At 41.1% G+C, this 15,221-nt stretch overlaps 1 protein-coding gene across 5 annotated transcripts in view; it reads right to left on the bottom strand.

Annotated features, from left to right (window-relative positions):
* The window catches only part of SMYD2 (SET and MYND domain containing 2), a 29,159-nt gene that overhangs the window by 4,648 nt on the left and 9,290 nt on the right, over window positions 1–15,221 (bottom strand). For 4 of the 5 annotated variants that reach the window (XM_048299757.1, XM_048299761.1, XM_048299760.1 and 1 more), the window contains 8 exons: window positions 14,508–14,618; window positions 12,830–12,890; window positions 10,281–10,405; window positions 6,598–6,665; window positions 4,807–4,909; window positions 2,334–2,444; window positions 428–548; window positions 55–229 (listed from right to left, as the gene is read on the bottom strand). In XM_048299757.1, the coding sequence (XP_048155714.1) occupies window positions 55–229; window positions 428–548; window positions 2,334–2,444; window positions 4,807–4,909; window positions 6,598–6,665; window positions 10,281–10,405; window positions 12,830–12,890; window positions 14,508–14,618 (875 nt within the window). The remainder of the gene's footprint in view (window positions 1–54; window positions 230–427; window positions 549–2,333; window positions 2,445–4,806; window positions 4,910–6,597; window positions 6,666–10,280; window positions 10,406–12,829; window positions 12,891–14,507; window positions 14,619–15,221) is intronic. The other variant, XM_048299759.1, reaches the window with a different exon arrangement.

The following is a 15,221-nucleotide window of genomic DNA, read 5'->3' as shown; positions in this document are numbered from 1 at the left end:
TCAGATTACTGAATTAGAGCACTAAGGAAAAAAAAAATAGTCTCTCATATTTACCTGTACGGTCTGATAATTTTTTGCCCGTAACGCAGTGCACCTTCCCAGTCCTGCACGTAGAGACAGACGCCCATGGCCTGGTACATCATATGTAACATATAAACATTGCTGTCTTCAAACACTGCACCCATCTTGTCCAGGCTGAGTTCACAGATCTCCAGTAATTCACTAGGGGGTAGGAAGAAGTCAAGGAATGCAATAAATCGATGGCCTCTCATTATACAACTATCTGGTAATGCCTTCAGACACAAAGAGGACAGAGATAAGTTTAATTTCTACTGGTCATAGTATTTCTCCTGCAAGTACTTCTGAAGTCCAGCAGGCAAGATTTTTAGGTCACACGCCAATGGAGTCAGGGTAAGACAAAGGATATATTTGTAGTGTTTGGCTCGCCTGAATTCCTCAATCACGTTCCGGGCATATTTGATCATGTCCTTTACTGTCTCTGCTGACGGAGGATCATTCAGCTTGCAGATTTCCAATTTCTCTTTATCCTGAAGGAAACACAATGGACCTTACAAAGGCAGGTTCCAAGCCCTACAAATAAAAGTGCACCTGCTATACAAAATTACTCTAATAAAAAGACACAGATGCGAACTTAAGCTCTTCAAAGAATGAAAAAACAAATGTAGAATGTGCACCTGCAATTTTTCTCTAAAGCCTTGGCTAGAAATCCTAGGATCCCCTGGCCCTCCAGTTCATCTGCTATTCTCTACTTCCATGAAGTCCCTTTCTTTTGAAAGATCGAATAGCTTTTCAGTTGTGTGTTGCAAGCAGTTTTACATAAGAAATTTCACTGTTTCAAAGAGATTAGGGTTTAAAACAAATTTAGCCTTAATTTTAGGGCTATAACAGCTCAAATACCTTAGGTCAACTACCAAGTGATGTCTCTGTGGAAAATTACATGAACTTAAACACAGAAAAGGATCCTTCAGATCTACAGACAAAACCACATTTCCATGTATTTTGTTATTTCTGCTGGACAGCTCCACTTACTCTTATCTATCTAACATACTATTTCATGAAGTCAGCTACAATTTAGAGACAATTTTTTGCTGTTTAAGCTTCACATTGTTGCTAGATTTCTTTATTTTTTTATTATTTAATCTGCCAGCTGAGAGAGCTACAGGGACTCTTTCCAGAACTGAAGGAAAATGAGTGACAGGTGAATCCCAGAGCAGAAGATTGTTGAAAATCACAGGTGAAATCCTGGCTTCATTAAATTCCATGGCAAAATTATCAAGGTAACTGTGGGGAAAAACTGATATGGTACCAGCAGAATGATCTCAAGCAACAGTATTGGGTACTATTTGGGAAAAAAAATTACAAAAGATGACACCATTTAGGGGAAGGAGATGGTTGCCTGGTCACTTTGGGAAGCAGCTCTTAAAAGGATGCCTGGTGAAGATGGGAGGAAAAATGATCTGGAACTTAAGGATTAGATTATGCCAGACACACTGATCTTGTCTGGAATGACAGATAAGCTACACAGAGCTCAATTCTTGTAGGACCTTCAGTGAAGGAGGGCCAAATGATTGCACAGGCACAGCTGTCTCAGTATCTACCTTTTCCCTCCAAGAAGTGCTTTTCTTTAAAACATCTAACACCTTGTTTTCAGGAAGACTGTCTGGATCTTCCTTTGTCCTTTGAGGGGCACCAGCTCATATCTAATGAACAAAAATAACCCTGGCCTGAACCTCACCAGGGACTGTGACCCAGGACCACACTGTCCCTGAGCAGATCAATCTGATGCTATTGTAGGAAAGGCCATTCCTCAGATTCTGCTGGGTCTCCAAAACATCCAGAGATGCCATACAGTGTCACCTAGAATTGACTGTAATGTCCCAACCAGGAAATGCAGCAGTACTCTATCCCAGAACAGGACCCCAGAAATGCCCCAAGCAAGATTTCCTTGCTGCGAGTTGGTAGAAAGTATGAAATTACAAAAAAAAAAAAAAAAAAAAAAATTTCTGAGCTTAATTCTTTTGGCCAGGTAGCATAGACACAGTATAATTATCTACTTTTAACAATGTTTTCATCTTTGCTCTGCAGCTGAACTTTAAATAGGCCTCTACCAGGAAATTTCCTGACGTGTCATAATTACAGTGGAAAGAATGAGTATCAGAAAGCGTTCTGGACAGAAAGACAGAAAAACAAAACCTCCCCCCATCCCACTATCCTACTTTCCAAAATGTAATTAACCCAGATAGAATATTGCATCTAAGGACATAGGTAGGTGCCTTGACAGTCAGAAGTATATTTCACACCAATTGCACTACCTTTTCTTTCGTAACGCACTCCCTGCAATCACAGCTAAAAAAATAGGAGTCTCTTAACCGGTCATTTCTGTCTTCTGTGGGATACAGCAGGTCAATGTAGCTGCTAAAAATCTACATGGTGAAAAAAAAATAGCAGTTAGTGAGAAGCAGCATCATTAAACATATTTATTATACTAGTTCTGATATATGTAGTATGACAACTACATATTCATGCAGCTTGTGGACTCCTGCAGCCACATCACCTGGCTGCTCCCTCACATTCCAAGCCCCTTGGCAGCATCAGGAGTTGTCACTTGTGAATGCAGCCTGACAGAGAAGTGTTCTTTTCCTATTTGTTGTGGAATTTCCCTCAAATATTACCCTGGCTTGCACCCAGGAGAGCAAGATTCAGGTGTGGATAAGGAAACTATCACAGCATAAATCTCAGGCTCCTGTCAGACTACAAAGAGATGCCTACTTTTCAGAAGTAAAATAATGATTTCAGGTATCCAGCCTAGGATAAATTACAGTGGCCTGGTTTTTTGGAGGCTGGAATCTCAAATTTTTCTTTCTGAAAACCTACAAAAATTGGGGCAACACGAGTCACTAGTAGCTTTAGAAACTTAGGACAAGACCTTTAGATCTCTGAAAAGAAGAGAGGCCCAGTGCTCCAGTTCAAGGAGAATGAATATCAGATTTACTTCAGCAGCAATATTTTAAAGCAAAGAAAACCTGCTTTTGATCATTTTAAAGGCCCTTCATATACACTATTCTTAAGTTTTCCTCTATTTCAATGGTCTTCAGAAAAGAACCCCTGCAACTAGCTTTAATGCTCTGCTTTTAAAATGAGATCTCCCCCAAGAAACACGTCCTATGCACGGTGCAGTTGATCATTCTGCAGACCAAGGAACAGCTTTAGCTCCGTTTCCTCATTTATGGTTATTTGAAATGCTTTGCTCAGTCTTTATACTTAAAGTTTCTCTTTTCTTTAAAAGCAAAATTACATGTAATTTCATACAGTGCTCCTTCTTCTTAAGTGTGTGTCATCTCACACTTTCCCTCACACTCCTCTCCTCTCTTCGATATTTTCAAAGCATGTGGAATGCAGGAACCACATTTACAGCAAAAAAACTTTACAGTGCTGCCCTGCAATGGCTACACGGAGCCTGAAGATGGAGACACAGGCTGGGAGACTGCACAGCGACCACACACAGCCACAGCTCACAGTTAGAAAATTCTGAAGTGTCAGAAAAGCAAATGAGCAAAATCCGTGAGGTCCTGGAGAGCTGATGCAGCTTCTAAGGCAGAATTCAAGCTGAAGAAGATGCTGAGCAAGGTAAAGAGTCCACTTCTCTACCTCTAATGATACACCTCCCCCTAACATGCTGAAAATGTCTGGGATTCCACAGCAAAACTGTGAAGCCAGAATCAGTCCTTGTCTGTTACCACAATGCATTTGCAGTGACTGCCAGCATCACAGACAAATCATCGCTGGCAAACGGCATCAAAAGAAGTTGCTCACCTGAGTCATTCACCCTTGGCTACAGCAACTAAATTCACTTTGTTCACAACGGGGAACAGCTACAATCCACAAAAACAACCTCTCTACCTTTCTTGCAGGCTGCTATCACACACCTCAGAAAACAGTAGAAGTTATCAAAAATCAAATCTGAGCTTATCAGCATTAACTTCACCCACTTAATTATTATTTACAAATAAGCCATTGAAACTGTGCAAACTCCATCCCCAGAGAGGATGTTCAGTATCTTCATTCCCTGCAGATATTTGAACATCCTCCTCAACTCTGTTTAACATCTTTTTTTGGTTTTTTAAAGTAAAGTGCAGCTCTTCTGTTTAAAACTCCCAGCCAAATTCATTATTTGATTGAGAAAGTTTCAAGGTAAACCCAGAGCCTTACTCAATTTCACAGATTTTTATCCTTCTGTGTTCAGTTTCACTCCACCTAAAAACACACATTTGTTCTGTGACTTCCCAGCAGATGCCACTGAGGTGATATGACCAAGTCCCATGTTTTGTGGATGCTCTGTCCAAACAGAAGTCAGAGGATTTATCTGTACCCATTTACCTTGTTTATTCTGGCTTCAATTTCAACACATTACTATTATACTGGGAACTATTATAGCAGTAATAATTTGCTTTGATCTTGGAATTTCAAAGCACCAGCCAAACATCAGTAAACTCAGCCTCATTTTACAGATGGGCAAACTGAGAGAGAGGCTGGCAGATACACAGTGACTGCTGCAGGTGCCCTTCCCATGTTTTAGCACAAAATAGGGTACTGTCTCCAAAAATCCCTTCAGTCCTCCAGAGCCACCCTAACTTTTCCAAAGCACCATCTTGCATTTCTTTGAGAAACATGAGATCCTTCCTTCCTATTATTAAGTTGCCATCTAATAGAAATGAACCCTGAGAAGCAGAATGAATCCTGTCAGGTTGCACAAGTACAAAGCACATTCAAACACTGTGCATTTACCTCCTCTCCAGGCTCAATCTCTCTAACAGCTCTGACTTCAGCCAAGGTTCCCTTGTAAGTCACAATCACATTTGGGCAACAGCTATGGTTCATCAATGCAACACTGTAAAAGTAAAAAAGTAAATGTTTTCCCCAAACACCACCACAAGCAACAGACAAAAAGTTAAGCACCACTTCACAAAATAAATAAGTCTGAAAGATTCAGTCAGTAAGCTGTTTTTATTCTGAGGCTTAACATGAAGGTAACCTTGGGAAAATCTGTTGTGCTGTTGTTTATTCTAATGATATGGAGAATGGCTGTGCTAATGAATCATTACAATTTTTAAATCCTATTATTGCATTACTAGGTAAGTTATTATTTTCCCTTTCTTACAGTGCTACAGGACAGCTGACAGGCATGTTCATATAGCTTTACTATCAACATGATAGACAGACTATTTTCCTCAGAGGAGAAAGAACGAAAAACATGTTTAACCCAAAAGGAAACAAGCAAACACATGAAAACAAAAGCCTTTGCTGCATTGCAACTTAAGATGGGTGTTAAAATTTTAGCTGGATTCTATTCAAATGTAAACAGCCTCCATGTTTGAAGTGGGAGGGAGGAGATCTCTGTTATACAAGCACATGACTTGGACAAAAACCTGGATGGATAGAGAAAAGTAAACCCCCTTAATACCAAGCTTGGAGAAAGTGCAGTTCACTGCTTATCTGAGATAAAACTTGTAATTTTATTTCTTTCTCTTCCAATCTAGCAAAATAACAACTGTCTCTTCAGTATTTTTAGCTCACAGGCATATCTGTTAAGTAGGAAAGGTCTGACTCTTGTATCCTGAGCATTTACAAAGGATGGTGTTGGACATTTTTCCAAAACAGCTTGGTTTAATACTCTCCTCTTCCCACAATGACTCTGATCCTGGGCATTTCAAGGCATTAATTTCCAACCTGTAGATCAGGGATATGAACTGCAGACAAACCTGCCTGAAGAAGAATCTGTGAAGCGAGGACTAGCTACTACTGCTTGTCTGCAGCACTTGGCAAAATCACATCCCGCTTTAAGCAGGCATCTGTGAGTTTCAGGTTACCTTGACACAGATAAGCTTCGAGTAATCCGAGCCTCACCAGGAAGTCAAACTAAGCCTCAGTGCTAATACCTTCATACAGGCTGTGCAAAGATCAGGGACAGAAAATACCCTCCTCTGCTACAATATTAAGTGGGAAGGGAAGATTTAAAAATGCAAGAAATGTTTCTTGGCCCTAAAGAAAGCTGTGGTCCCCCACTCCCGAACTGCAGCTAACACGTAACATCTGCAGTTTATTTGTAAAGCTAAGAAGCTTGCACATTTTTTTTTCCATTGTCATAGCAAGGAGGCTCAAAGAAGTTATGAAAGGGATTTACTATTTGCCAAGGAACAAAGGTAGAAGGGATATTGTTCAGAGAGCACCAGGTGAAGGATTATACCCACCCAAACCAGAAGGTTGTGAACAGAGCTAGTCACCTGCAATCCTTTTCACTTGGCTTTGATCATTACTTGATGTCCCTGCCCAGAACCTGCTACCCAAGTTAAGTGTTTCTACCAACCTGAATACAGTTCACAATCTAAGTTTCAAAACAAATTACATGAGCAATTTTACCAAAATTACTGGATTTTACTGCAAATAATTGGTCACATTTTATTAGCCAATTAAAGATATTTAAAACAAGATAAACTGATTTCTTTTGGTAGATATCTACTTCCTCTGTTTGTTTTTAAATAAGTTAGTTTTACTTTTAAAATATTAAAATCAACCTACTCAGGGAATATGGCTGATCCCAAATGAGAGAGTTCTTCATCTTCAATTGTGAAGCCATTACAGTTAACCTAAGAAAAAAGAGAAAGGTGCTGGATCAGCTGCTGGTCAGCTGAGTACTCCACATGTACTCATGTCACATTCTCATACATCAAACACAATTGCAGATATTTGCTTAAAATTTTCCATCCACCTCCCCAAGACTCACAGGGAGCTCCACGACATCTCAACAAGTGAAGTGAGGATAGAATGCCTCTCCAAAGGAATGCACAGGACACCAAAGAACTGACAGTTCAACACTTGCACCTGCTCAGGACACATCTAGTGGGCCAGCCAAGAGAAAGAGCACACAAAACCTCACCCCAACATGAGGCAAAGAGACTTCATTGGGCCACGACAAGGAAAGGGCCAAAGCAGAACTACACATGCAAGGAGCAATGTGGGAATGAAGGGCAGCAAACTCAGCCAGGCTGGGGCAGTACAGAGCTTTGATGGAGCATATGTCACAGAGACCTGCCACAACAGCACCTGTCATCAAAGACTGCACATATCAGCTACAGCTAAAGCACACATGAAAACAACAAAAGCACTGAGAAAGACTTGAACCTCGTAAAGACATAGAATAGGAGGGGACAGAAAAAGGACAGAGTATGAGAGGAAGTGTATTCCTAATTTAAACAGACACGGGATCAAAAGAACTTGTTCACAAAACTCTCTTATAGAATAGATTCAAGCAGGTTTTAAAACTTTCTCACTTTTGTTCTCATCCAAGTCAAAGGAATCTTACAGAAGTTTCAGCTTTTTTCATGTGGTTTATATGACTTTAAGTGGCCAAAATGCACCTCAGTCAAGTACTTTATTCCACTTCCACTTCAAGTCACACACATACCGACACAAAGAGAACCTCTCTACATTCACCATTATCTCCCTACAAACATGAATAAAGCACCAGTAAAGCTCTAAAACTACTCACTAAAACAACATGGCCAAGTCCAGCTAAAGCTAGAAAGGGCACAGGAACAGTCAATCAAGGACAGTGCAGTATTTGTTCTGGAAAGGGACCGTAAAGATCAAGTTCCAATCGCTTGGTTTTTCTCCAGTCCCCAGAGGCAGGGACATCTTCCAGTAGACCAGGCTGCTCACCAAGCAAAGTGATATGTCCCACAAGCTGGAATGCAGCCTGGACTGGCTTTTAGAAACACACAAATACCCAAAGGCACTCCTCAGGTATGAACCTTTTAGAGTGAGTTCACAATTAAGGGAAGTGTCCTTATTCACTCCTCAGTATCTCTGCTATCTTTGCTTGATATTTATTCTGTTATTTTTAGCAATACAGCACCCAAAGGTTCCCAGTCTCTCAAGATGGGCATGCTACTGCACTGGCCAGTGTAAGAGCATACCTGAACCAAAACCAACATGTAATTGCTGAATGCAAAAACAAGAGAAGGGGAAGATAATATCAACAGCAAGTAAAAACATAAGGCTACAAGGCTGACAAAAAACAGCTTGATGGTTCTGAATCACAGGGAAATATTTAAAAATATGTAGTACCTTATCACCAACTCCCCTCCACTAAGCCAGAGACAACACACTTCATGAAAGTATCATATTAGGAATGATACAGGAGGAGAGATTAGAAGGGATGAGATATCACTGGTTTCACCAGATGAATGCATGACTAAAAGAAGGCCAAGTGTAGGGAGTGAAGAGACAACAGCAATAAAACTGGAGCTCAAGGTTGTTCCCAGTGGTGGAAATGAGAATGTGCAAAGGGAGGCATGAAATGCAAGGTCTTCAAGGAAAAGGTGAGATGCTGGAACTTGAGACGAGAGAAATTGTTCGAAGAGTATGACAAGGTAACACTGTGGAAGGAAAGCTCCAGCCTCAAGACCTATACTCCATGGGGACAAAAGAAAGTAGAATGATGCCAACAGCCAGAGAAGAGAGCAGTGAAAGGCAAGGACTTTGGGCAAAAGAACTCTATTCCACTCAAAAGGATCACTTACACTTTAGCTGTGTAAGGAAGAGCATCAGGCAAAGTCCACTAAAAGTAATGAGGAAGGAGTCAAAGTATGCAAGTCCCAAATGACTGCCCTAAACCACAGGGAGAAACAATGGGGAATGGAGGAGCAAAACAGACCACATGGGGCCAGAGTAAGTATTGCAGGAAAACAAAGGAGCAGCAGCATATTCATACTACTGGTTTTAGGTCCAGTTAACTAATTATTAGGAAACATGTTTGTACATGTCAAGTACAAGCATACCTCCCTTTCTTCTAGAAGAACACCTCATAAGGTTGCATCCCGTAAAACACTTCTGAGGACCATCCAGGTGACTTCTGGAGATTTTAGTTCAAAAAATTCTAATGTCCACAGTGGCAGAGACACTGATGACAAGATGATCTGATACCTGATGATCAGGATGAGCTTAAGGTAACACCTACAGATGACATCAGACATCCATAGAGAAGACTGGATGGAATATGAGATCTGGGAGTCAGCAGTTCACAGAAGCCAGTTAAAGTACCACAATCTGGTGGAGCTGCTCTTGGACAGGACATGAAACAAAAGTCATTATAGCCAAAATAATGTAATCTTTGGGGAATTCTGGCTACATTCTAACACAAATATTCAAAGTACCGCAATAAGCTGGTTGTATTGACATCTTCAAAGTATCCCTCTGACAAATATAAATTGTAAAGTCTTCAAAAGAGAAAAAATCCCTCGTCATTGAAAGGAAATGTGTAATTAGAAACAACACAAGGGATGATAAGCAGATGCTAAACATCCTAAAGAATCACTCCCCTACAGAATAAGAGTACCTCTGTATCAAGGAAATAGTAACTGTGCCTTCTTGCTGGTAGATGCCCAGCTCTACCAAACAGGCTATTTCCATCTCAGCTTTCATCGCAGCAGTCAACATTTGCCCCCATCTCAAGATATTATTTTACTCAGAAACTTAAGTACAAAACTAGCTTATATAGAAGCAAAAGAGGAAAAAGAAGAAAATGGATCTTTCAGTATTCCACTGGTGTATTATTCCATCCACTACAATACGTTCAATTCAGATGCATATGAAAAGTAGGTGAGAAAAAAGAAGTGACATATCAGAAGTTATCTAACAAGACATCCTGTCTTTCCTTCATCTCTCCAGATGGCCAAACCACCTGACTACATTTAAAAGCCACACACCAGATAAAAGTTTTAGGCTGCGCTTTCTGCTGCTCTTTCTACTTCTCTGAAGTTTACTCCCTGTGAAGGTCAAACACAATGATGACCTGACCAGCAAGGATTTCCACAAGTTTGAAGCCTGAACGAAGGATTTACCTCTGCAGGGTCTCAGGCCAGCAGCTTTCCATGTTAGTTCAACAACAGCCACACTATATTTGGCCCACAAGAAGCTTAACTTTGACAGGGTTTACTAAAGGCTGTTTCCCCTTTAATTCAGTGTTTGAGAAGCACATAATGGAAAGTCTGCATACAAGAGCCTCTCCCCTCAGGAAAGAAATGGGGCAGATCCAGCCACTACTGCTCAACGAGCAGATCTTCTCCTTCAAGTATACTCAGTTGTCCCCAAGATAAGCAAAGAGCTACCCTTTCCATTGCCATTAACATTCTCCCCCTTTCAGAAAGGCTAAACTCCTACAGCACCATCCACCTAAGCAGGCTGTGTTCTAGCCAACTTACTTGTGCAAAGAGAACTACAAGGGCAGCATTGTCAGGGTACTCCAAGTGCTTTGAGTAAAAGTGATGAAGAGCAGCAATGTCGTTCTGAATCAGCTCTCTCTTTTCATTGTCTAGCTTGTCAAGGTCTGTGGACAAAGAATACATTCCATTTCAGTAACAGGAAAACCCCCCAGGAAGACTTAGGTTAGAAGAGGCCCAGACTTTAACAGAAACCCCTGAAGGACAAGCCACTTGGAAGTACTGCAAGAAGTGTCTGCTCTTCCACAAACATAAGGTTGCCTCTGCTAAAGCCACACGTGCACTATGAGAACATGAAGGATTAAAACGCATTTTCTGACATCTTTAGATTAGCAAATAATTGGACACAGACTTCACTTTCTTGGGAGAAGGGTTGTGGTCTTTAAAGTGCATTTGTTAACTCTAGCAAGCAGCCCAGCCAGCCCTGGCCCTCTGGAAGCCCATCAACTGTGGATAGCTGTCCTCAGCTGGTCTGACACGACCTTATGAGCGACATGGCCCCATCTATTGTGGTGTGAACTCAACATCACCCACCTGAAAGCATGCTTTATATAATGAAATTTTCTCATGCAGACCTATTCCTTAACAGCACAAACTAGCCCAAACTGCTGCTAAGACTGCTTATCTCTGCTGCTTTTAAAAGATGTGGTCTTTCCCAGCACAGAAGCCCTAACTATTTGTGGCCACACATGATAGGGATCTGGCAACAACACTGGGGCTAATTACAGGGGTTCTCTTTGCAGCAAGAAGAGGATAACATGAGGATGCCCAGGAATGCAATCCACCTGACCTATTGCAGGTACCTGCTTCAGGAGGTAGCAAACAGTGCCTGAAAGTGCCCACGTCTGGGCTGGGGGGTGACCATCAACAGAGGTGTGTTTAGACTGCAGGCATCCTCTAATAGGAGGCAGCAGGAACATCAGTGGAAATGTCCTGGCACACCTGCCAGCTGTATTCCATTATGGGTTTCTTCAGAGATTTACCCTCAGGCCCGTGACAGGTTCTAGCCAAAGCCATGGCCACTGAACCTTCTCCTGCCTCATCCATGCAAAGCAAGCTAGATGATCAACCATATACACTGGTCCCCTCCCTCTCCCCTCAAGAGCAGAGTGTTTGGAAGTTTTTTCCTAATCCACTCTCTCACAGCGGCAGTGTTAATAGTTCTCTCCTGCTCTCTCCAACTCAAAACAATAATGGAAAGAAAAGGCTGCACAACAGTGGAAGAAAGAGGAAATGATTTGTAAGAGCAGATGTGAATGATGGGCGAGTCACAAAAAACACTGAGGAAAATGAAACTGGACCATTTGATGAGAATTAAGACAAATCAGAAATACGAAATTCTGAGCTTCCAGCTGCCAGCCAGGTGCCTTTCCCTGTCTTGTGTATGGTGTTGTAAAGCATAAGACAACTGATGAACACAGTAAAGGTGTGCTAAAGCAGTGAGGTGAGTCAAAAAGCCAGCAGGAACAGTGGTGCTTGCTAACAAAACAAAGGCTTCTAGAGGACAAGTGGAACACTGCAACAGAAAAAAACATTTCAGCCTTTTAGCTCCCAAATTAATAAATTATTGAAGACAAGCTGCAATGCAGAAGAATACACAGAAATTACTTCAGCACTTACCCATTCTCCTCAGCCTCAATCCTGCCAACTTACCTGTAAAAACTATCCTTGCCCTAGGCAAAGTTAAATGTTGGCATTTTTCCCCCTTGTTCCCCAAGTTGTCCCAAAAGCAATGACAGCAGCTTTTGTTCAGGAAGCAAATAAGACTACTGTGCTTGGTTACTCTGCTACCTCAAGTCCTAGAAATGAGTGCGTTTATTCAGCATTTTGTAAAAGGTTTTGGAAACCATCAGAATGAGAAATGTGAATATATAACCCATTCTCTCTGTGTATATTATGCTCAGCACCAAGAAAGAAAATGACAGACTGGTGAAGACTGTGCCAGGGTGGTTACTAATGGTCAGTTTCTACCTTGGCCTTACTGGATGTAAACAGATTTCCAGTTAAAAGTGAGCCATTGCCTTACCTCCTTCTGTGGATTATTTTAGAGCATTTAGGACATGGAATCATATATAACATGTCAGATTTGACTGGCAGTGACACTGAAGCACAGTCCAGAGGGCTTTGCAATTAGCCCCTTAGTCACTGTCACCATCAAGCAACTGTGCTGTCTCTGATTTTATGCCTCCTGGTAACAAATACCAGCTATTTTAATTTTACAACATTACAATTCTCAAAAGACACTAGAATACTAGAGAAGCAAGAGATGGATGTATGCTACATAATTAACTCTGTCTAGGTTTTCATCCTTGTTTTACAGCTCCCACAAACAGCCAAGAAAAAAAAAAAAAAAGAAAGAAGAGCACTGCACTTTCAAAAAAATGAGGAACCACAGTTCTCTTTGTTTACTCCCTTCCTCCAGCAGGAGTGGGATGTTCTGAAAGGCGTTGATGGAGGGGCACCATGGGGAAACAAATCATTAATATAGTTAAGTCAAAACCTCTGTTTACCTTCAAGCCTTTCTTACTTACGTGATTCAAACTCTTTTACAGCAAACAGCTTCTCTGATTGTGCTCTTTCAGGGTGAATTTGCTAACAACGAGGTAAAAAATAAAAAGAAAATATTTTAATGCTTTGCTTTGGCAGTATTGTTTACTCATTCAGAATCTGGGGACTCCTACCTGTAAGACAAACCCAAATCCACAGTCTGTGGAATTTATAGGAGTTGATAAACAGCAATGAGTTAAATTGACTACCCTAAGTAAAGGCATAGAAATATTCTCTCCACACCAAATTAGGCAGCCAAAGATGAACTCCTATCAAATTTATATACATAAACTGAACAGTATTTTGAATATGTCATTTGCTTTGTTCTAGAACCCAGAAAGCTGCTAACAATAGCAAGCAGGCAGAAGACAGGCTTTGCTTTGAGGAAAGTGAATAAACTGACTGTTGACAGAGTTCAAAAGCAATGCTCCACTGTTGGCCTAAGGCCACTTCTTTGTAATCTTGGCCATTAAATATGGCTTTGCAGGTGGCCCAGCAGCTGAGGTTCAGGGACTATGGTTTGCATATTTAGCTTTTATATGACATGTAGGGTTCTCCCACCTCCCTGTAAGTGATAAAAGCAGAAATTTACTCTAAAAACTTTTTGTCATTAAACATTCGATTTTGTTTGTGGATCACCAGCAAATCACTCTTTAATTAAGTCACACACATGTACATTCACAAACACACACCTACGCACACAGCAAGGATGCAGCTACTTTTCCAGCAGGCCACCAAAATCCTCCTTACATACAGTATCCAGGTTGCCCTTGTCACATAAGCAGACCTCAATCACAAAAATAGGCTTTAAAGAGGTTTTGTTTTTGCAGAGAGAGTTTAGAGCTCTACAAAGATACACAGCATAAAAACCTTGAAACTCATGAATCCCATCCCCTCTGTGTAAGCACCCGTGTTACCCTCAGTATCCATATAGTCAGGGAACACTGAAATGGAGGTTGACATTGCAATCTTCCTTCCTTTCTCAATACTTTTTTTCTCCAAAGACCAAGGATCTGAGATTTCTCTCTCAAACTCTATTTTTCACCAGCTAATTCATAATCATAAATGTTTATCCTGAATACCTCAGAGGTGTTTTTACCTTACAAATGTACTGGGAGTTATATGCTACATAATGCTATGCAACTGTAGCTGAAAAACACAACAGGCAACTGCTTCATAAATATATCAGTGCCTACAGCCAGGTAACACTAGAAGCACTCCTTGGAATTTAAGCCCAAATACCAAATCTCACTCTTCCTTCTCTTCATCAGCATGGCCTTGGTGCTCGCCCACACGTGTAACCAAGAGCTCAAATCTCCCAGAAGAGAGGCTGAAACACCAATGTGAAACTATCAGTAAACATTTCCAGGCTCTGTTCAGCAGTACCTTGGCCATAGGTTACAGCTACACAGCTGAAGACCCCACCAGCCTTTTTCTAGCTTCCCACAAAAGTCTCCAGCTGGGCTCTGGTGGCTCTGACCCTGCTGCAGTGGTCTGATGGTCAGTTCATTCAGCGGCTCGAGCTCTGTGTTACACCTGTCTGTACATGGGAAACTTGTGTGTGTTCTTTGCAGGGAAGTTACTGTTGGTCAGTTTTCATTTTCCTGCCTTCCCTGGCACCCAGAGCAGGAGCAAACCTCCCAAGCCTTGCCTCCTGCTCACCTGTTTGGCAAGGACCCTTGCTGTTAGCCTCACAGTGTCTGAGGGATGCCAGTTCTGCCCAAAGGCGCACATGGAGGCACACTCCAGCTTGTGCATTGGCCAGTCTTCCTTCTGAAAACACAGACAAATATAATTAAAAAAAAAAAACATGAAGAAGTGCCACAGAGAAAAACTTATGAAAAAGGGGATGCAACAAGTCCTGCCAGATCCTAGAGGTCAAGTGAAATGTATTTCCTTTAAAAAATAAGATGACGCTCACTAAATCTGAACAAAAGCTTGAGTCACATTTAAGAGGTACAGCTATCCTGCTTTTTTCAAACAAATTCACAAGGGATGAGCTGAGGTCAGAACATCTTCATTTACTCAATGGAAAAAAAGTATTAAATGACGAAGAAGCAAACAGACAACATGATTTATAAATCACCAGTTCTTATTGTTCAGTTCAAGCATGTGAGGATGCTGTAGGTCTGAGCTTGATGTCTTTATTGGGTTCATTTCCATTTAATACCTTGGCCCCTCATTATGAGGCGACCCTGGTATAATCAGGAATAAAGTGGCTGAAGTCAATGGATTCACAATCACTAAGAATCATTTCACTGTAAGGTCAAACCCAAACATTCTGATGGAATTATCAGATTTTTTTCCTTAAATATTGAAGAATAAAAGTACAACTAGACAATGAAAACACAGTAAGATAGACAAACATTTTCGTTA

Source organism: Corvus hawaiiensis, chromosome 3, assembly GCF_020740725.1.
Source record: "Corvus hawaiiensis isolate bCorHaw1 chromosome 3, bCorHaw1.pri.cur, whole genome shotgun sequence".
Lineage (NCBI taxonomy): Eukaryota > Metazoa > Chordata > Aves > Passeriformes > Corvidae > Corvus > Corvus hawaiiensis.
The sequence above is the reverse complement of the archived record's forward strand: the minus strand, read 5'-3'. Positions and strand labels throughout refer to the sequence as shown.